The sequence below is a fragment of the Meriones unguiculatus genome, chromosome 8 (assembly GCF_030254825.1).
Source record: "Meriones unguiculatus strain TT.TT164.6M chromosome 8, Bangor_MerUng_6.1, whole genome shotgun sequence".
Taxonomy (NCBI): Eukaryota; Metazoa; Chordata; class Mammalia; order Rodentia; family Muridae; genus Meriones; species Meriones unguiculatus.
The window spans coordinates 71,346,611-71,369,271 of NC_083356.1; the positions used below are offsets into that span (position 1 = coordinate 71,346,611).

Sequence of the window (22,661 nt, forward strand, 5' to 3'; positions counted from 1 at the left end):
AGACTAGCCTGGTCCTGGGGCTGCGGGTTAGGGGCTCGGGCTGGATGGAGGCTGGAAACCACCCAGCTGAACAGTAAATAAAAATTCTTTCATGTCTAGGGTCAGCCTCCCACCTACAACACACTCAGCCCCGACTCAAATCAGGACAAACACAGCTGGCTGCAGCACGCTGTGGAGGTTCCAGGGCAGTGCTGAGAAATTGCATCAGCCCCTGCGCACCTCAGAGCCTGGCCCAGTGGGGCAGTTCCTTCCCCACGGTGATCCCTTCATCTTCTGCATGTCAGGAGCACAGAGAGGTCCCGCTGTGCCGCAAGCAGGCAGAGCCCAAGCACAGGTGTGAAGCTGACTTCTTTTCCCGAGGGACCTGGTTTGATATTCTCGTATCCTCTTGTTTTAGCTCTGACCTATGTCCAAACTGGCCACAGATGCAATGCCCCATTCACCCCCAAGGTGCTGCTGTGTGGGCCGACAGGCAGTGGGAAGAGCCTGCAAGCTGCCCTTCTGGCCCAGAAATACGGCCTTGTGGACAGTGAGTATCTTGCCCAAAGCATGGCTTCCTGCCTTCTGCCTGCCCAGGCGTCGTGTGGCCCTAGCCAGCAGGGAAGAACCAGTGACAATTCTCTTTCCTGCTCTCACTTCTTAACCCTTCCCACTTTCTTCATCTCTGTAGGGATAAATTTTCCTTTAAAGGGCGTGGCCATAAAGACATTAACCAATAAAACATGGCCAGGGCCCAAAGGGCCGAACATTTTCTAGCTGTTGATTTTCACATCCTCTGGAGCACTCTTTGCTGTCCTTCCAGGTGCTTCCAAACGGCCCCTTACTAGGCTCTGCTGTTTTATTCACGGCCTGGCTCAGCTCTCCTAACCCAGGTCAGTGTGACAACAGGCAACACTTTCTGCACCAGAGGAAGCATCCCGCGCTGCACAGTTTCAATAAATATTTCACCAGGCAGAGAGAAAAATATTGAAATCAGCTCTCCGGGTCTTTGCTGAGGTGGTCCCAGGCGGCCTTGGCTGCTGGCCCGCGTTAGCGGGATCAAGGGCTGGGAAGGAGGGAGAAGCTGCTGCAGGCCCTCAGAATGGCACTGGGGGCATTGAAAGGTGTAGCCTCTGTGCCACAGCCCACTAACTTCTCAGAAAACTACTTCTCACTACACACAAGTATGCACATCCACTCCCCAAACAGTACACACATGCAAATGCATCTAAAGATAGATTATAATCATGGCCATATTTTGAATAAAATGAGCATCCTTTTCCTTTAAGTCTTTTGTCCATTAACGACGTCCATGAGGTGGAGAGTGACTTACCCACAGTCTCCAGGCGTCCTTTCTTGGTAGGATGCGGGTTTCCACCTCTCATTTCCTCTCAGCCTGAAGAACTTCCTTTAGCATTTCTTTCCTTTATCCACCAGTGACAAATTCTCTCTCCTTTCATACATCTGAAAATATCATTTTCTTGCCTTCATTTCTGAAGAATGCTCGTTACATATAGGAGTCTGTGTTAGCAGACTTGGCTCTGCTTTTTCCCCGCTCTCAGTACTTTGAAGGTGTCATTTCACTGTCTTCTGGCCTGCGTGTTCTGATGAGAACGCAGATTGTTTTGTGTCCTGTCACCCTGCCTATAGAAGTAGGTTTTCTCCCCCTCTGGCTGCTTTTAGTGTTGTTGGTTTTTTTCTTGTTGGCTTTTAGCAATCTGAGTACCGTTGTGTAAAGGAAGGCTTACTGTGTGTTTGCTCTTCTTGGGTGTTGTACCTGTCACCCAAATTTGAAATTCTGCCACCATGTTTTTCTGGGTGTTTTATGTCCCTCTTCCCCTCTGCCAGCCTGCTGGGACTCTGGTGGTGTATGTTACCTGCCCATCACAGCCCTGTCCTGTCTGCCGCCCTGTGCTGTTTTAGATTCTTCTGTTCTGCTTTTCCTGCCTTTACTTTTCTCATACCCACTGGACAAAGCTGCGTTTCTCATTTTCCAGACTGTGCTGTCCAGTTCATGTGGTTCCATTTGTCTGCCGAAGGTCCCCGTCTGTGTACTCATTTAACCATTTTCCTTGAAGGTTGAAAACATGCTTGTGCCTGCCTGCTCTGAAGCCTTGGTTTGCTAACTCTGATATCTGTTGTCTGTTGGCCTGACTCAATGCTCCATTTCCTTTCTTGCAAATGTTTGCATTTTTCTATTTTTTCCGGCAATTTTCACTTTCATGCTTGGACACTTTGTGCTTGCATTGAGAGTGGATTCTGTGCTTTTGTGTTAAGAGTCTTAAGTTCAGGGCCAGCAGGGTGGCTCCGTGTAGCTGCTGGCACACAGGCCTCATGGCCTGAATTCTAACCCCAGATCCAACAAGACAGTGGAGAAAAACTGATTCCTGAGAGCTTTTCTTTAACTTCTACATATGTGCTAAGAGAGCTGCATGCCTGTGCGCACACACACACACACGCACACATTCTAGAAAATCAGGTGACAAGGATCACAGCCACAGGCTTCCTGTTTCCCTAGAACTGAAAAGCATGGCTTCCCATCTTCCTCTGGTTCCCTGGCTTCCTAAGGGAGCTCCCATATGCTGCTCACTGCTCTGCCCCAGCCCGAATTGGAGGCTGAGTACTGGGTTTAGTATGGTACAGACCCACATTTGGGTGCCAGCCTGGTCACTAACCGGCTCTGTGGCTGGGGTTATCAGCTCTTGGGCTCTCAGTTTCCTTGTAAAAGGGCACCGGCTCGTTGTCAGGACTGAATAATCAAAGGAAACAGCACAGTGCTCTGCAGACAGACTCTCTTACACCCGTCTGCGTCTGTTTTCCTCAGCTGGGGAAGCTGCCAACCACAGTGCAGAGCAGATTTCTGAGGACTCAGTTTGCCGTGGTTGGTCTTTGTCTTACCTGTTCATGCTATGCAGATCACTTCACTGTGCTTTCTTTAGTATGGACAAGAAGATACTGAACTGAAGCCTATAATAGAGCCCAGATTGCACAACTAGATGCAGCTTGTACGCCTTCTGGCTGGTACTGGAAAGATGGCTCAGTGGTTAAGTGCTGCACAAGCCCCACCCCCTCACATAACAGGCCAGGTGCCCCATGCACGTCTGTAACCACAGCTCCAAAGATCTGTCAGAAAGATCTCAGGGCCTTTCTGGCTTCCAGGTTCAAAGAGAGACCCTGAGTCAAAGGAACAGGCAGCAAGTAATAGAGGACACCTGATACCCACTTCTGACTTTTGCACAGGTGTGTGAAAACACACACAGAGACATACACATACAAACACTGGGGCTGAGGAGTTGTTAAGAGCATGTTCTATTCTTACAGAGGATCTGAGTTGGGCTCCCAGTGCCCATGTCAGGTGGCTCACATCTGCCTGTAACTCCAGATCCAGGGCCTCTTCTGGCCTAAAGAAGAGATTTGCACATGTGCACAGACACACGGGTGTATGAATCATTAAAGAACAACCCTGGCTGGGTGGTGGTGGTGGCAGCGCACACTTCTAATCCCGCTTGGGAGGCAGAGGCAGGCAGATCTCTGTGAGTTCAAGGACAGCCTGGTTTACAGAGTAATTTCCAGGACAGCCACAGCTACACAGAGAAACCCTGTTTCATAAAACAGAATAAACAAAAACCCATCCTGGCTTTGTGTAGGGATGAAAGCCTGTGGGTTTTGTTGCTGGCTTTTTGTTTGTTTTGTTTTCATTCAATATTCACTGACCAACATCCTCAGGTGCTGGCCATGGGTTGAATGGGGCCAGACAGAAAAGGCCCTGCTGCCGTGGGCATGCAGCCAAGGGGGATGACAAACGTGGCAGCCACCAAGACTCCACCAGGGTCTTCAGTCATGAGTCTGTGTGTCTGGGCTATCCCTTGGTCCTTTTGTGAACCAGGCCAAGTGGAAGGGCTGTGTTATCACCATGCTTCCTGACATCTTCGAGTCAAAACACTGTGAATGTGAACACTGCGTGCTGTTCCCCCTCTGCAGCCCAGAGAGCACCCAGTCTGCCTGGCAATTCCAGGCCTAGCCAGGGCCCTGCAGGAGCCTACCTGTCGGTGACAGTCTTGTTAGTGTCTTCCTGAGTGGCCCATTTTTAATGTTCTTTGGCAAATGCATTCCTTTTCATTCTCCTTCTCCCTCTCCCTTCATTTCCAACTTCCTTTTTGATATTTACTTCCTCTTGGACACACACACACACACGACACCCTTTTATATTTTTTTCAGCGACCTCTCCCAACCCAGCAGGCAGTGTGAGCTGGAGTGTCTTTTTTCTCATCCTTCCTTTTATTTAAAATTTAACAGTGTCTCTGCCCTTCTCCCCTCAGTCTGCTGCGGGCAGCTGCTGAAGGAAGCTGTGGCAGCCAAGACAGCCTTCGGGGAACTCATCCAGCCGTTCTTTGAAAAGCGGTTGACAGGTAGGCCATGCTTTCCACTAACTGCCTCTGCCTAGTGGCTCCAGGGCAGGTGCTCTGTCCACCTGTGGGTGTAGGTAGGGGAAAGGGGGACCGGGCATTTGGAGATGAATATGTGCCATGGTTGTGGCTTGTTTTTTAAGGACTGGCATCCACACCTGATCCCATGCCAGGTAAGTCACAGATGTGGTGGCTTGCCACTGGTGGTTTAGAACATTCTATTTCTTCCTGTTTAGAAGGTTCACATTTCACAACTGGTAGCGTGTAATCCCGAAGCGTTTACAGGGTGGGGTACGCAAATCAGCTGCTGGAAGCCAGGAAGTTCTGATAGCTGTACTAATTCCAGGATGAACCAGAGAAGGGCTTGATAGGGAGATGGTGTCATCTTTCCAAGTCCCCCGTGATTGTCCACATTCTGAAAGCATTCCTGGGTCTACTCTCCAGAAAGGCACCTCTGAGTTCTTGCCAGGCCGGCTTACCTTCCCACGGCAGCACCACATAAACTGGGCATGGTGATGCACACCCAAAATCCCAGAGCTTGGGAGGTGAAGCTCACTCTCAACTTCATGATGAGTTGAAGGTTAGCCTGGGCCGTGTGGGACCCTACCTCAAAAAGAAAAAAGTAATAATAATAAAATAAAAAACAGTAGCAGCAAGCACGTGGCACCAATGTGTGTCTGTGAGTCTGACCCTAACACAGCGCCAGGTTCCACGCTGCAGATATGTGGACTGAATGAATGAGCAGGATGCCAAGGCATGTAGCTGCGTGGCCCTGGCTTTTGCCCTGTGCCATGCTGTTCATGCCTATGTGAAAAACTAGATCCCCATCAGCGAGGACCTCAGAGATCAGAACCAAAGACCAAGCCAAGGGGAAAGAGTCAGCACAGCCATGGGCCTTCCCAGGGTGTACCCTTTGACCCTTCATGTACCATGCCCCTGTGTTTTTTCCCCAAAATATGAAATTACAAAACAGTAAGCATTTGAGTGGTTTCCAAGTTTGCACCCACCTCTGGTTGTCACCAGCATGTTTGTCTGCTGTTGTGGTTCGAGACAGCACAAGTTTATTTTATTATGGAGACCAGAAATCCCCAACCAACTGCTCACCTGCCTTCTCCCAGCTTCGAGAGGCTTCCCTGATTCCTCTGCTGCTAGACCCAACTCCGTCTTCGAAGCTGAGCAGTGTGGCACATTTGTGTCCCACCCTGTCACTCTCTCTCTCTCTCTCTCTCTCTCTGACTATCCCTCCCTTTTCTGCTTCTCTATGTGGGCCCGCTCCATGTGTAGACCAGGCAGGCTTGAACTCAAACAGATCTGCCTGCCTCTGCCTGGTGAATGCTGGGATAAAAGATGTGCTCACCACACCGAGCTATTCTTGGATTCTTATCCCAAGGACTGAAATAATGACTCACACAGCTGTGCAAAAGTAGAAAGGAAAGTTCATTTAAAAGCAAAGCAGTAGTGCATATCAGAGGTGCCCTGACAAGATGGACAGCAGCTACGTGAGTGGTTATTGTTCAAGCCTTTCTTTTTATAGGTTTCAAAGAAAGAGGAGTTTGGTTGCTAAGGCGCATAGTGAGGAGCTGGTCTGCATTTTGTTTGATGCGTGGATTTTGATTGTGTAAACCTTTGTGCACTGTGCATATCCTTTCCATAGTGCATCTGGCTTTAATCACACTCACTTAGGCATAGGCATAAGATGGTAAATAGGGAACTCACCCTAAAAATGGCCTCAGGCACAGTTTTTCTTACTGTATGTGAACCTAAAACCAGTCTAATCTAGCCCAGCCCGTAAACCTATAGTGTTGGATTGTGTTAGGATATGACTGAGTGGAGATGGGGTGTTATCAAGGGACCACTAAGGGGAGCGTACAGGTTAGTTTTCTGTCACCCCAAATCTAGACATACCTGGCAAGATAAAGTCTCAATGGAGAAGTTACCTCCATCAGGTTGGCCTGTGGGAGTGTCTGTGGTTTGTTTCTTGGCTGATATGGGAGCCCGCGGTGGGTGGGGTCATCCCTAGGCTGATGGAACTAGGCTGTTGAAGAACGGTAGCTGAGCAAGCCACGGAGAGCAAGCCAGTAAGCAGCATGCCTCCATGGCCTCTGCTTCAGTTCCTGCCTCCAGTTTCCTGCTCTGGCTCTCCTCCATGATGGCCTGCAACCTGTGAGCCTAATAATAAACACTTTCCCCCCTCAAGCAGCAGAAATAAAGTAGGATAGGGGGTAACTTGTTTCCATCATCTAAAGCAGGCACGGGTGCAATGTGACGCAGGCCAAGGTTCCTAGGCTGCTTAGCAGTGGCAGGAGCATTGTCTGCAGAAGAGCACAAGCACGTTCCACGCCAAGTGGACTCCGTGGTTGCTAAACCATTCCTTATACTTGCTGCCTCAAGGCTACAGATATCCACTGGGGCCTGGAGGATTGTCATTCTGCCTTGCCCGTCTCTTAGACCAACAAATAACCTGGTTTTAATGGTGACCACTTTTTGATTACTTGTGACATTGGTAAGGTTGAATGTAATTTGATAATGGTTCTGTGTACTTTCAGTTTTTGTGAGTTGCTATGGCTTGTGTTTCTCTTTACCTAATTTTTATTTGTTTTATTACAGTGCCAGAGCTAGAACCCAGGGCCTAGCAGTAGGCAAGTGCCCTGCCAATGCCCACGCCCTAGCCCTACTGTCGGTGAAAGCCTGAGCTGTTTGTTCAATTGTCTTGGCTGCTCGTGAGCACTGTTGAGTGCTGTTATTGATTCTCCCACCAGGTCCTTATATCGTCTATATATGTCAGGTCACAGGCTAGCCTTGAAGATTTGGTATTGTTGCCAGGAAGTATGGTGGCTTGTCCCAGCCTCTCGGTTCCCAGGTGTCCTGAAGTGTCACTGTCACCCAGGAGGTCCTCCTAGGTGCCGCTTATTTCCCTTTTGTCGGGTCCTGGGGCATACAGCCCTCTAGTTTTCTCCCTCTGCCCTTCTCTTTGGGAGGGGGTGCCAGGCTTTTGACTTACCTCAGACAGTATCTAAGGTGTAACTGGGAGCACTGGGGAGGCACATCCCCTCAGCAGATCTGGCCCATCACTGCATTCAGTGGCTCCTTCAGCCTCTGCCCAGACAAGTGGAGGAGGCCCTGCTGAGAGCTCAGCTGACAGGTGTGGCTTTCACCAGGATCTGGGGTCTTGTGAATATGGAGACAGGTGTGTGTTTCTCCGGATGGCTCCCGTCCTCCGTGTTTTGTGCTGTTTTATCCCTCCACGGCTTTGTGTTTGTCTAGACCGTATACCACTATCCGTTCACACTTCCTACCAAATTAATGACCCAACCACTGCCAATATCATACCTTCCCAACAGAAGCAATAAATTCTGCCGCCTTGTCCCACTAAGTCCAATCTCACAGGCACAGCAAGAAGTACATTTACATAATGTCACCACTCAGGGCCTCATTAGTGGCTTCAGAGTAGCTGCCAAGCCAGCCAGAGCGGTGGGCCTGACGAGGGGACATAAGCATCGCACAAGCTGGAGGGGCCACTTCCAAAAAGCTGGGATAGGAAGGGTGGCGAATGATTCTCCACAGCTGAGCTTTGGGAAGAAGGTGTGGTGAACAGAGGACTGCCTGGCCATCCACTGCCACTACTTCCAAATCACTGCTATCGACAGCCTAGAGTAAGCTGTCCGAGCACCAGCGACATCTGTGATTAAAGTGTGTCCTAGCCTAGGGTTGACGTTCAGGTTTGAGGAATGCTCCTGCATTCTGATCCTGAGACGGTTAGTGTTATCTGCTAGCTCGACATGGTCTGGCATTACCTGGAAGGCAAGCCTGGAGGCATACCTGTGAGGGATTGTCTTAATTATGGTAATCAATGCAGGAAAACTCATCTTACCCAAGAGCAGGAACATTTTCTGGCTGGAATCCTGGACTCTGTGTAAATAGAGAAAGGAGCTGAGGGGCAGTAGGCACCCATGGAGCTCTGCTTCCTGTCTGTGGTTGTGATGTGACTAGCTGTGTCTTAGTCAGGGTACCATTGCTGTGATGAGACATGACCAAAGCAGCTTGGGGAGGAAAGGGTTTATTCTGCTCATGCTTCCACATCTCTGTTCATCACTGAAGGAAGTCGAACAGGAACTCAAGCAGGGCAGGAACTGGAGGCAGGAGCTGATGCAGAGGCCATGGAGGGGTTCTGTTTACTGGCTTGTTCCCCGGGGCTTGTTCAGCCTGTTTCTTATAGAAGCCAGGACCACCACCCCAGGGATGGTAGCACCACAATGGCTGGGCTCTTCCCCATCAATGACTAATTAAGAAAATGCCTACAGCTGGGTCTTCCGGAGGCATTTTCTCATTTGATGCTCCCTCCTTTTGGAGGACTGTAGCTTGTACCAAGGTGACCCAGAACCAGCCAGGACAAGCTCCTCCAGGCTCCCACTGCCTAGACCTTCCTGCCATGCTAGGCTGTACCTGTCAGAATAAACCATTTCTTCTGTGAGTTGATTGTGTTAGTGTTTTATCATAGCAACAGGAAAAGAAACTGGGTCAGAACCCATGAAAAGGCAGCTTCCACCCACCCCCTCCGCCAGCAGGGACAACCGTAGGCTGGGACTGGAAAGTAGATTGTGGCTGGGGTCTGACTGAGATCACAGCCCTCCAAGCCTGGTGAAAGACACCCAAAATGTCCACATCCTGATGGTGGCCTGTCAGACCTGCTGAGCAGAGGCAGCAGGTGGAAGGCCCCTCCTGAAGGAGGCCCTGTCATGTCTTCTTACACAGCTGTCAGAAAGTACCTCTTGAATGCTGCAGGTGCACTTTGTCACACTTTATATTCAGAAGAGGGAGACCATAGCTGCCCCTCCATCACAGTATATGTGTGTGTGTGTAAATATTTGTGAATGTATGTGTGTGTGTGTGTATATATATGTGTGTGTGTGTGTGTGTGTGTGTGTGTGTGTATTTGTGTGTGTGTTTGTTTATCTGTGTATCTGTATGTGTGTGTGTGTGTGTATGTGTGTACATAGGAGTCTATCCAGGGATCTCAGATGGCCCTCTTCAGATTCCCAGTCATGTTCTAGTACCTTTGCCCTGAGTGCCTGCAGCAGTCTTAGGAATATGGAAATACCAATTACGAGTTTTTCCAAGGGTGATCAAGACCCCCCAGGTAGAAAGTTTGGCTAACCAGGCAGAGAGGACGTCAAGGAATGTGTCACGTGACTGGAATCACAGTGCTTAGAAGGCAGTATGAGAAGGATTAAGAGTTCAAGGTCATTCTCAGCTACATAGCTTAAGTTTGGGGTTTGGAGTTTGTTCTTGATTTTTGTTGTTGTTGTTGGGTTTGTCCTGTGTAGCCCCGGCTGTTTGACCTTGAACTCAGAGATCTTCCTGCCTCTTCCTAACCAAGTGCTGGGATTAAAGGTGTGCTGCTGCCGCCACTGGCACTGGCTTATAGCTCATTTGAAGCCAGCCTGGAGCTACATGAAATCTTGTAGCAAATGAAAAAACATATAAAGAAAAGAAAAGTGAAAAGACAGAGAGACACCACTGTGGCCCAGAAGTCCCTGGGACCTCTGAGCTGATTGGTGTCCGGACACCCTTGCAGTCCTGTCGCTGGCTCAGCCGGGGGGATACAAATGTCATCTTTCCCCATGCAACCACTTCCTCCTGAGTCCCCCGACGGGCCTCATGATGCTGTGTCCCAGCTGTGACCTCTACAGACTTGGTGATGTTCTCTTTCTGTCCTCACAGATGCTGCCAAAACCTCTTTCCTCTGGAATCAGCAGCAAAATTAATAACTGTACATTCATTCCCCCATCTTTCCACATTTTCTGGGCAAAGGACTCCAGGGCAGCAGCGCCACAGACCAGCGTGCTGCCTCCTCTGTGCCCCAGACTTTGAAATTTATAGGTCTGACCTCCCAAACGCATTCTGACTTGAGCTTCAGCACACACCACAAATTTATTCCCTAGGGTTTGACGTGAGTCATTCTCAAGGTAGGGAGCCTCTGATACAGCCCACAGGGCTCAGTCTGCCAGCCAGGGTCTAGCTTCAAGGGTCTAGCTTCTCTGCTGAGAAGCTCCTGGTGCTTTTGCCTGGGTAAGAAGCAAGCAGAAAGGATTCCAGACTCTCAAAAAGCAAGTGCACCGGCATTTCTGGATCATTTAAGATCACCAGCACTGACAGGCTTTGCCTCCATGGGAGCCTGAGGTGCATGCCAAATTTCTTTCCCGAAAACCAAGCACAGGGCCAAGAGGTCTCAGTGTATGCGTGTGTGTGTGTGTGTGTGTGTGTGTGTGTGTGTGTGTTTATGTGTGCTTTCCCTGGCTTCATTCCTACCAAAAGATTTCTGTGGTCTTTCTGAAGTCCAGAGATTGAGCGCTTCCTCAGTGTGTCTCTGCCATCTTTCTCTGCACATAGGACCCCAACCCCCAACGTAAGCTCACCTACACCTTCTTCCCCTCCAGCCCCTCCCCCTCCAGACTTCCATCTTCAGCCTCACTTGGCTGTGCTAACTCAGCTGGCTGGAAAATGCACAGGGCCTTTTTGTGGAGATGGAGCTCACTTCCAGATTGTGGGCTCCCTAGTTGACACGGGACCACCCCACCTCGGTTTAGGTCTTGTTCTTGGATACTGTTCGGGTTTTCAGTCAAGGAGATTAAAAGCAGCCAAAGGGCAGGCTGGGGCATACCTTTGATCTCAGCACTCTGGAACCAGAGGTGAGCGAATCTCTGAGAGTTCCAGGCTAGCCAGGGCTACACAGTGAGACTGTCTCAAACAAAAATAAACACCAACAAAAACCAGCGAAAGGCCTGCCTTATGTTTGGCTTAAGTCTTTGCTTTAAATGTGTAGTACATCTATCCTGAGCTACCCACAGCATGCTTGGTCCCATCAGGACAGCCAGGACCTGTCTCATCAGTGGGGCTCTTCGGGACGGGTTTCTAGTTTTCCCCTCTTCTGTCTCTTCAGGCAGCGCCATCACTACAGCTCTGCCTTGCTGGCTCTTGACAGGCTTGCAGAGGCTCCTGATTTACCTGCCTGATAGCCAGCAGTTAGCATAGTGTTGGTGTCCTCATTCTTTGGCATTTCCCAGGCATGTGCTTACTTCCAGGGGAGACTACAACTATTTAATTGGCATAATAAAAATGACAGTCCTGGTGTGGTTTTGGAAAAGATTGTTATCTAGAGTTATCTGCATTTCCTCCCACACAGCCTTGATTTCCTAAACATGTCTGCCTGGTAAGGTCCCTCGAGGTCTCATAGAATGCAGACAGAGGTGGGAGGTCTTTGGCAGCATTAAGCCCCCCACCCGAACAATCGCCTAGCAAAACTAGCTAGCGGAACTCAAGCACGACATGCCAGCCCAAGCCAGGACTATTACAGCGATTCTGAGAGCATTCTGTGAGTCCGGGTCCCAGGAGGCGGCCTGCATCAGAGCCTAGTTGCAACGCCTCATTTTGTTTAAGATGGGGAATTAATATTCTCATCGCTAAATGCACACCAAAGAGTCGACAATGGGATGCTCTCCCCTTTTGTTTAAAACTTGCAAAGAGCTGTGGAGTTGAAAGGCCGTGCAGAGCCCCCATCTGAGGAAGGAAGAGGATGCCGAGCCTTGTTTGGAGCCCGCACTAGCTGCAGGCTGCCTTCCCGCCGAGGGGAGACCCTAGGGGACCTCTGCCCGCTACCAGCAGCCTTCCAGTGTGGTGTGTTTGTACTCGCTGAAGACAGCGAAGGCCTCTCTAAATAATTTACCAGTTGATTAATAGACTCACAGGGGTATAATTAGTGGAGGGAGAGACAGCGGGCACAGTAACCGGCACACGCTTGGGGGAACAGCCAGCCTTTATTTTTCTACAGAAATTTTCTAGGGTGCTGGGCGTTTGAAGCTAAGTTGGGAAGAGCTCAGCGCCTCTTCCCTTTTGAAGTGGAAATAGGACAGTTTGAATCCGTCGAGTTTAATTTTTCACAAGCTTTAGGGGCCCCGCAGAGTAACTTCCTTTTTATTATTGAAAAAAAAAACCCACATTTTTCTTTCATTTTTCTGTGCGTACACCCACCCACCCCTGTGTGCACACACACAGTCCGAGCGCTGAGTCCTAAACACGTTAATTTGCTTTTCTATGCAACATGGGTCGCCCTCACGCTGCCTCCCCTGGCTGTGTCCCCGGGCACTGCTCCCCCCGGCCAGAGGCCCGCTGGAGGGTGGCCTGAAGGTGGATTAATGGATGCCCCTGTAATGTATGCATTCTCCAGGATCCCTCACCTCGGCCTGACAATGCTTTTGAAGTAGCTTCCTTTTTCAAATCAAACTTTTGACTTTTCCGCTGGGACTGGTACAAAGACTTCCTTATGGAAACGAGGTAACACTTTTCCTTTCAGCGCAATCGAGAGCGGTGGCCAGGCTAGTCAAATAGGCCACTGGCATAAAAGTGCTGTTTGCATTTTGAGGGTCCAAGGGCCTGTTAATGAGGATGGATCTCTAAAGGGGGTCAGTGAGAACAGCGCACCCCACCCCTTGCCCACCGTCAACAGGTCTGTGCCTCCTGGAAGCCCAATTGCTCATGTATCTTCACTAGGCTTCCACTGTAAAACGCACAGTGCCTTTCTGCATGATCAAAGTGACACCACAAGCCACGAAGTTTTCTGTTCAGTGACTAGTCCAGTAGGGGAAACTGAGGTAGTTGGAGATTCTCCATTCATGGGTGCAAGCAAGAGCAAGAGCCCAGGGAGCTCCTCTATCCCTGATGCTTGGTGCACACGCACCTCCGGTTTCCTGCAGACTCCAAGTGCTCGCTGCGAATCAGGTATCCAGCAGACAACACAACAAACCCAGCCGTTTCCAGGCAGCCCACGGAGAGCCCAGAAGTGCAAAGAGTTCTCTCTTCTGCCCTGACCAGAGTTTCTGGAAGCATCTGCCTCTCTGGGGGCAGCCAAAGAGACCTCAGAGAAAAGTGAAAACTGCAAGGCACTCAGCTGTGAAATTGTCCTCGACAGGTTGTCCCAGGAAGCCCAGCCTGCTTCTCCAGGCAGGAGATCCCCAGTGTGCCATCTGGGCAGCCCTTGGCATGGCTGGCGCTGCCATCAGGCCCCTCTCAGACCTTCCTGAAGGCAGGGTTTATTGGAAGCGCCCTTTCCTCTGGGAGTGACCTCAACTGGTGGGAGCAACAATTGCTTCCTTTTCGAGTGGAGCCTGTGAAGCCTGAGCTGTGCTGAGGAAGCCACCTCCCCGCCATAGCCTCTTGTGGCCCCTGTACCTACAAAGCCAGCTCAGAGACATCTCCGGAGCTCATCATCAGCGCTGGAGTCTCCCTGCATGGGGGAACCTGCTGCAGTCCTGGATGCAGCCTGCATCTTCACACCTGTCTACATCACTCTGAGTGCCGCTGTGGCAGCAAGGGGCAGTGGGTGACAGTGGGGCCTGGCTGGTGGAGGCTGAGGGGCTTGGGGCCTGAGCAGAGAGGAGGAAGTGCCTGCCCTTGCCTCTGCTTAGTGAAGCCACCACAGGAATCCAGTGCTGGAACCCAGGAGGGAGGACTTCATCCTTCTTAACCTTGTCCTGACCTTGTTTGTCAGCGTCTGACTCCTCCCACCCTGTCTGGAATGATTGGGTTTCTGGGAGGTAAAAAGGTCACCCCCCAACACCTTAGCATTTCCCTGTGTCTGCTTGTGTGCTGCTCTCATTGGGTGGGGATGGGTGGACTTTTTACTCAGTGCCCAACACCAGCAGCAGCATGCTCAAAGGGACAAATCAGCTGATATCTGTGACATCAGTGCAGGCAGGTGACAAATGACCCAGCCCCTGTCTGGACAGAACTAAGAAGACTGACCCGTGGGACCCAGATGCTGCCCTCTGCCCCCTGCTGCCCATTTTTATGCAAATGAGAAAGAACAAAAAGGTGACCACCATGCGGAAGGTTGCTAGAGAGGTCACCTACAGTCAGCCTGGACCGTGGGTGCCCTAGTTGCTAGTTAGGGCTCCAGAATCATGCCAGCTGGGTTCCCATTTACACTCTGCACACTAGGCCATGTGGCCCTGGCAAAGCTGCTCGCCCGCTCGGGGCTTCAGCTGTCTTTCCTGTAAGGTGATCTTTTACCATTTCATCGGTTTGCTTGGTATGCCCAGTGAAAGTGTGTCAGCAGAAGGCTAGGCACAGAGCCACCTGCTGCCAAGCCCGGTGACCTGAGTTCAATCTCTGGAGCCCACACGGTGAAAGCAGAGGACTGGCTCCCGCATCTTGTCTTCTGCTCTCTCCACACATGCTGTGGTGGTGCCCATAAATGTAATTAAAACAATGACAACGACAGCATGCTAGGCACAACACATTCACAGTGGTTACTCAGTACCCTGCTTCATAATGGCAGGAGCCATCGCTACTGTGGCGCTGATCTGACTCCAGATGCATTTGATGTATACATCGTGCGTGTGTGCGTGCGTGTGTGAGTGCGTGCGTGTGTGTGCGTGTGTGTGTGCGTGTGTGTGCGTGTGTGTGCGTGTGTGTGCGTGTGTGTGTGCGCGCACGCGTGCGTGTGTTTATGTGTGTGTGTGTGTATGTGCGTATGTGCGTGCGTGCGTGCGTGTGTGCGTGCGTGTGTGTGTGTGTGCGTGCGTGCGTGCGTGTGACTTCTGGTGGAGGCCAGAAGCCAATGCTAAGCGCCCTCCTCCATGACTCTCTACCTGATGTTCTGAGGCAGGCCTCTCAGTGAAACTGAAATTTATTGGTTAGGCTAGACCAGCTGGCCAGCAAGCTTCAGGGACCCCTTGACCCACAGTGCTGGGCTTACAGATGTGTGCCATTACTCCCACTTGTCTGTGGGCACGAGGGATGTGAACTCAGGTCTTCATGCTGGCACAGCAGGTGCTTTACCCACCGAGCCATCTAGGCAACCCTCCTGTATGGAGTTTTGGATATCCTGTTCTCTCCTTGTGACAGCCACCTGTTTTGGATGCTGGTCTCGACAGTAACCACAGGGAGCCTTAACTCTGGTATCCGGTGGTCTGTTAGTGTGACGAGCTGGCCTCCCACGTCCTAAGATGGAGGCTGCTTTACCACAATCTTGATTTAGCATGAGGATCTGGAATAGGGCTTGCCTCCACTCTGCCCTGACTTGGGGTTGGCTCACATGTGGATTCCTGGATTGTTGGCTGGTCCTCAGAGCAGCATGTCTGGCTCTCCTCCTCCTGGGCCTCTTCCACATGCCTCTTCTGTGCCTAGCATGCCTAACCCAGACTCCTCACCTCTATGCTTTGTGCTTTGGATGACAAGCTTGGGACACCTGGGTCTGGCCAGGCATCTTCCCCTGTGGTCCTCACATGGCCAGCTCCATTTCCTCACACATGTAATAACCGCAGGGTCCTTCGGCCTTCCTGTGCTATGGCTGGCTTCCCCAAGCACAGTGTGGATATGGGCACAATTCAGACTCTGCTCTCACTCTTGTCGAGTTCTTCTTCCAAAGGCACCAACAGAACACAGAGCTTGACTGGGCCCCCAGTCTGGCTGCATATCTAGCCAAGCTCTGCCCCTCCACCTCCGTTATCTCTACAGCTCCAGGCAAGTGGCTTCCACTCTATGCTTCACTTCACAGTCTGGGACACTGCTGTCACTGTGCTCACAGATTGTTATCACAATGATGTCAATGAATACTTGAATTAAAATGAGCATGCGTGCTCAGACCAGAACCTGGCTGGACCACACTTCCTGCTCCAGACACCACAGGCCCCTTCTTCATCCCAGACCACATGGGTTTCTGCTCCCGAGCCGTGGCTGGCTGTCTTGCCACCAATCACCAGGGCAACAGCATCCGAGATGCCTGTGAGATGGAAGAATAAGCTGCTGCTGAGCTGCTCACTCAGGGTGGAAGGAATTGGCTCCTTAGACTCTGATCTCCCTCAGTCGGTGCATTCCACGTTCAGTCAGTTCACACACATGCATGCGCACGCACACACACTGGCTGGCCTGGTCTCACTCTCTCACATCCTCTCAGGGCCCATTAAAAGATGTAGAGTGAAGTAGGAATAGCCATTGAATTGGAGAGCATGGTGTGGCTAACTGAGCAGGTTCTCAAGTCATGTTGTCCTATATGAAGTTATGTATAGAAGCTAGCCTGTGAGCAATCTTCTCATGTGTGATCATACCAGGGACAAATTGAGATGTCCTCGTTAGCAGCCTACCTCCCAGCTGTGGGCACCAGGCTGTCTGGTCTGAGTGGGCCTTATGCAGAGGGAGCGGTAAAAGGTGGGTGGCTGTTCTTTGAGGAGTGAGAGCCAAAGAAGACCCCAGAGTCCGGAAGAGCTCATGGCTAACATGCTTTTCTTCACTGGAAGGCACTGCCGTTCCCTGGGGCCACAAGCGGTGGCTTCAAGCAGTTTGGTTCAATGTTAGGGAGCACAGATGTGAGACTAGAGACCTCTGGCAGAAAGAAATGGCATTTGCTGGAAAACAGAAAGTTGGAGATTTTCACTGTAAATAAGCCAGGCTCAGAGAGATAAATATGGACCCTCTCTCATATGGAATCTAGATTCATTTTTTTGAAAGACATGGACATAGGAGAGGTTGGACTATTTGGTAAAAGGAAGGGGCTAGGGAAACAGAGAGGGATGGCTAAAGCACTATGTGTATTGATGAAGATGGCATAATGAAACCTGTTATTCTGTAAAATTGGCGTCCACTAATTTTTCAAAACTTTAGAAGACATTGATTTAATCTTGCACCTGTAGTTCCAAGGCCTGGCAAGACTGGGGCTGGTCTTGGGAACGTGAGTTTAGTTTATCAAAGAGCCAAAGAGACCTAAAGGCTTTTGTCTGTGTGCGAACTTGAGGGTGCAGAGGGAGGAACAATCCTTAGCTCCCTTGCTGGTTTGGAAACCTGTGTACCTTTAGGTACATTCACTGAGCTGCAATGTCCACAATTGGCCAGTAGGTGGCAGTGCATAATAAATAAATGGCATCTTTCCCAGAAACTCAGGGAGCCAGCCAGGTCCTGCTACTTCAGGCCCACCACAGAGTGCCTTCAGGCTCCCTTGCCTGTGGTGATTCTGGTGACAGCACGGGGGAGGACTTGCAGGTCATCAGTGCCAGAGGCAGCACCATCAGGAAAGTAGCTCCTGGAAATGGCTGCTTTTGCTTTCATTGACTTAAAGCAAGATTTAAGGGGTCCCAAGACCCAGGCTAAGTCATGGAAGCCATTCAGTACTTTCGCTCTGGAGCATCTGGGTGTATGGAATGGAAATCCGCACAGAAGTAGTGTTGACTCCATGGTCGTCCTTGCCGTTGTTTTTAGCTCTCCCTCCCTGACTACCTGGGGTCTCTTGGTGGCTCAGGGGGAGCAGAGTGGAACTGTGGGGAGCAGGGTACAGGAGGAAGGAGTGCTCTGGCCAGCGTCCACAGCGTTCCAAGAAGAGCAAGGGGAGGAAAGAAATCACAGGAACAGCTGGAAGAAAACGTGAGCGGCGTGAGGACAGGAGTGTGTGCAGGGCGGGTGTGAAGACAGGAGTGTGTGCAGGGCGGGTGTGAGGACAGGAGTGGGTGCAGGGCGGGTGTGTGGAGGACAGGAGTACCCGGGTGCAGGTCAGGAGAGGGTTGTGAGGGAGTGTGGAGGGAAGATGTGAGTGGGCATTTGAAGGAAGTATGCTAAAGGTGAGGGCTTCTCTCTAACACACCTCAGGGTGCCCACGAGGGGACAGAGACTCTGGTACTGCGTTTGGGACCTCAGTGGCTTCCTGTGGGGTAGACAGCAGGGGGCACTGTGGTCTGCCAACATCCCAGATAGTGTCTGTGGCTGGCACTGCCTCTTGAACAGCCTGGAGGTGACATGCCCAGACCCATAGCCAGAGGAACTGGTCCTGTCCAGGTCCATCCCACAGCGGCCATCTCAGGACGGTATGTTGTTCTCTCTGGAGCCTGAAATTGATGTTTGCTGGAAGCCTGATGCAGGTGGAGAGTTTAGCCACAAGCCCTTAACTCAAGATCAGAGGGTGGCCACAGCTCCTTAGCAGATGCCCTGCTGGGCCCGGGAACACCCCATTCACCCATTGCCAAGCGCACCAGCTCTGGAATCCGAGAATTAAGATTTTAATGACCTTGAGTCAACTTGAGGACCTGAGAAAGAAGAAGGAAAAACCCCTAACATTGTGTGGTATGACCTCATGGAGTAATAGACCACTCACGTCCTGCACGCTGCTAAACTCGGTTGACAGGGCATTCTGGAGAACTAGCCCTTGGCAGTGGCTGCTGTGAAGGGTGAGATGTTAACTGTCAAGCCTGGGAATCAAGCCCGAGGCAGCTAACTTAATGGTGAATGATTTTAGATGGAGAAAAAAAAAAAACTCTCTGGGAGAAGAGAATAAAGGATAAATGTACATGCTATCGAGGGGCCTTTAAACTTCCAGCAGATTCCATCAGTAGAATCTGATCCAGAGAGTGTGTGGCTGCTACTGCCTGGCCAGCACACACGGGCTTGGGCCAGCATGCCAGTGGCCTGCAGGTGATGGGGAGCTGCAAAGCAGAGACACTCAGAGATACCCGCATGTCCTCCTTCATTCTCCTGTGCCATATTTGGGGTCTTCACCCAGGTCCTACCCCTCCTCTGGCTGTAGTGGGAAGTGGCAGTGGCCCAGAGGCAGTATCCTGAAGGGCCTGCCACTTATCCTTTGCCAGCAGTCTTTCTGGCTCCTTCACCTCAGCCCAGATCAGACAGCATAGCCAGTGCCCAGGGGAGACCCCTCGAGTGCTCACTGAGACTTCCTCCGGAGAGGACTGCTAAGTGCCTCAGCCCTGTAGCCCTTGGAGATGCTGTGGTTTACTGATGCTCCATGTGGTACAAGGATCCTTGTCAGGATAATCAAAGGTGGGCAGGTCTGGGAAATCCCTGTGATGCCAGGCTCCTGGCAGAGCTTCCCAATCTGCTAAAACAAGAGGACAGGTATCACCCAGCCATGGAGCTCCTCCTCACGTGGGAGTCACCAGAGAGAGACCTAAGGATGGCAGTCTCGGGGAGCCTTGCCCCTGGAAGAGGCTCACAGTGGCCAGCGCAGCCACCTGCACACAGAGGCTTCCTCTTTAAAGAACAACACATGGCACTAGTGGCATGCCCCGTGAGCAGCGTCTGCCCCGCACACACCAAGTGCACATAAGGCTGTGGGTTCAATCCCCAACACCACATGAACCAGGTATGATGATGTACCCTGGGAATCCTGGCACTTAGGAGGTGGCGGCAGGAAGGTGAGACCTTCATAGGTGTTCCTTGCTCACACAGTGAACTCTTGACTCAGGGAGGGAGGGAAGCAGAGAGGGAGAGAGGGAAAGGAGGAATTCTTTGGGGACTCTCCCCAGTAGTCTGCGTCCATGCAAGCAGTACGAGCAGTGAATTAGAAATCCTGTCTCAAGGCAGAAGGCCAGGACTCCACATGTGTCATACATGTCTGTACTCACAGGAATGTGCACACACTGAGCCCTCTTGATTGTGGGTGTGATATGACCAGCCACTTCAAGTCCCTGACTTGACTCCCTGCTACGATGGACCATAATGTGGAATTATGGACCACAATAAACACTTTATCCTTGAAGTCAATTCCTGTCAAGCCTTGAGAGAAGAGATCACTGCAGGGCAAGAGGACCCCCCTATTAACTTCTCTGAATGGGCAGCCAAGGGCTTTTGTTTGTTTGAGACAGGGTCTACCTCCATAGGCTGGCCTCAAACCCACAGAGATCCACCTGCTTCTGCCGCCCAAGTGGAGGGAGAAAAGGCACTACCACTGTGCTGGCTGGAAAACCACTGTGTAAGATGATGCACACCCCTTGGAATACAGCCTGTGGGATTTTTTTGTTTTTTGTTTTTTCTTGAGACTGGGCAGCACCCAGCAAACAGTGGAGGAAAGTGCCTTTCATTCTTCAGCTCCCTTAGCAAGAGAGGCCTTGCAAGGCTTGGGAATATGCTCTAGACCCACAGATGTTTGGTGAGAGGGAAACCTTGCAGAAGCTTCTAGAGAAACAGCCAAGCATCCCCGCTTGGGGCCCACATCCACGGCAAACAGTAGTAATATTTACCGAGTATTTCTGGGAAAATGAGTGCAAAGCGCAGGCGATGCCGTGCAAATTGCCAGGATGCAGAACATTAGCAACATGGAGCATTTAATGAGTCTAGGAAGAGAGGTATGAGTTTCAGGAAAATGTCACTTGCAGCAATGTAAACAGGCTTCTCAGAGCTCCCTGTGCTGGGGACTTGTTCCAGTCTCCCGGTATAAGCAGGGCCCTGCTTCCGGAGAGACAGGATCGGGGACTCGCCGGGAGGCCAGAGGGGTTGCTGGTGAATTTCAAGTCCACAGAGGCCAGTGGGATGGAATCTCGGTGCTATTGGATGGAAATTAACACTCCCTACCCTGGGGTGCTTCCATGAGAGAATTTGCCGTCCCCCCAATGTTGTGCGTCCCCACCCCCACTTCATATGCTGACTAAGACTAAGATGGTAGAGGAGGAGAGGAGACCTCAGGGGTAATTACCTCATGAGGATGAGCTCCTACATGGGATCAGTGGCTAATTACTTATCATGGAAGCTTAACAACCTGAATTCAACGCTCAGGACCCACACAAAGGTGTAAGGAGAGATATTACTCCATAAAAGTCTCCTCTGACTTACATATAAACCCCTTGAAAAAGAGATCCAGGCCTGCAAAGATGTCAGCTGTTGAGAGCCCTGGCTGCTCTTGAACAGGATCCAGGTTCAATTCCCAGCACCCACGCGTTGGCTCACAACCGTCTGTAACTCTGGTGGCAGGCGATCTGACACACTCTCCTGGCCTCTGCGGGCACCAGGCGTGCATGCGGTGCACAGAACAGAGATGCACACCAAACACCCATACACGTAAGATGAGTTATAGATAAATAAGAGGCCCCAGGAGCACCCCACGGAGGAAGCCACACCTACACACTGTCTGTCCTCCGATTCTCTGAGAAGTCATCCCCACGCTCAGGTGTGTCTTCTGAACACAGCGCCCCCCTGCTGTCTACCCTACTCACACCTCCTGCTCCTCATGCTTAAGCCTATACTAAAACACCTCTGTCAGCCCCACTATTTGAGAGCCAGCAGGGAGCCTGTAAGCTCCACAGACAGAGTCTGCCATAAGCTTTGCCTATTAACCTCCAGATCCAAGAGCCAAATTCTCCTCATTGCTCTGTTTCTGGATTCATGGCATCTTGCTCTAGCTGCCATACCAGACCTAAATGGAGGGTGGTGTCTTGTTAAGGTCTGAAAGGTGAAAGATAGCAAAGATCACGCAGTGCATTGCCTGTCTCAGGCAGCTTGGCTGCTCCTGCCACTCTTCTTGCTGGACTACAGAGAAAAGGTGTCCAGGTGGTTCCAACTGGCCCCTCCTAAAGCTACCCCTGCTGTAGCTCAGTGTGGGGCCCAGGAAGGGTAGAAAGCCCTTGGCTACAGAATGCTCTCTTCTCACCCTTCCTATGCAGTTCCCGACAATATCATCACCAGGGCTCTGGCTGACCGTCTGAACAAACAAGACTGCATCCAGAAAGGCTGGGTGCTGCATGGCTTCCCAAGAGACCTGGACCAGGCAAAGATGCTGAACGCTATGGGCTACAGTCCCAACAGGTGAGCTGCCTCCCCAGGCCCCACCCTGTCCCAAGTTCCAGTGATGGATGGCTGGTGTGCCAGCAACAGTTTCTAGTGCACCGAAGCAGACTGCGTCATCCCATCCCCTGCTTCCCGCTCCGTTTGCCTTTTGAATGCCAAGTCAGGCTAAGGTTCAAATCTTGCTTGGCTTTCTTCCTTGCTTGCAGGTGGGTTTGAGTTCTGTTTAATGTGTCTCTGGCTCTATCTATGTTCCTGATCTAGCCTTTGTAGGTTCGTTGGGTGTGGTTAAAGAATCTGTAAATCCTAACAAAATTTGGCCTAAGCCAAATTTTATAACAAAAGGCTTATAGTTAAAAATCTATACATAGGGTAATTTTAATTTGCTATAAATGTGTGATTCAACTGTTTTAGAATATATTGCATATGTAACTTGGATTCAACTCTTGTTTTAAAAAAATTTACTAGGAAACATGTTTTAAACAGCAACCATGTGACTTGCTGCCATCTTGGCTGATGACCTGATTGAGATGGAAGCAGCCACATGACTGGCAGCCATCTTTACTCAGGTTAAAAATTCATGCCATGTGGCAGAGATGACCACGTGGCATAAAGCTACAATTACAAAACTTCTCTGTCCTTTAGTTTATTGTTGTGTCTCTTTTTAGACTAAGGAAGCAACAACTAGTCTCCAAAATATTTTGGATTGGTATGAATTTTTATATG

The 22,661-nt window shown here is 50.8% G+C and overlaps 1 protein-coding gene across 7 annotated transcripts in view; it reads left to right on the forward strand.

Annotated features, from left to right (window-relative positions):
• Window positions 1-22,661, forward strand: part of Ak8 (adenylate kinase 8) — a 105,119-nt gene that overhangs the window by 33,254 nt on the left and 49,204 nt on the right. For all 7 annotated transcript variants that reach the window (XM_060389771.1, XM_060389775.1, XM_060389774.1 and 4 more), the window contains 3 exons: window positions 398-529; window positions 4,299-4,388; window positions 21,815-21,956. In XM_060389771.1, coding sequence (XP_060245754.1) covers window positions 398-529; window positions 4,299-4,388; window positions 21,815-21,956 — 364 coding nt within the window. The remainder of the gene's footprint in view (window positions 1-397; window positions 530-4,298; window positions 4,389-21,814; window positions 21,957-22,661) is intronic.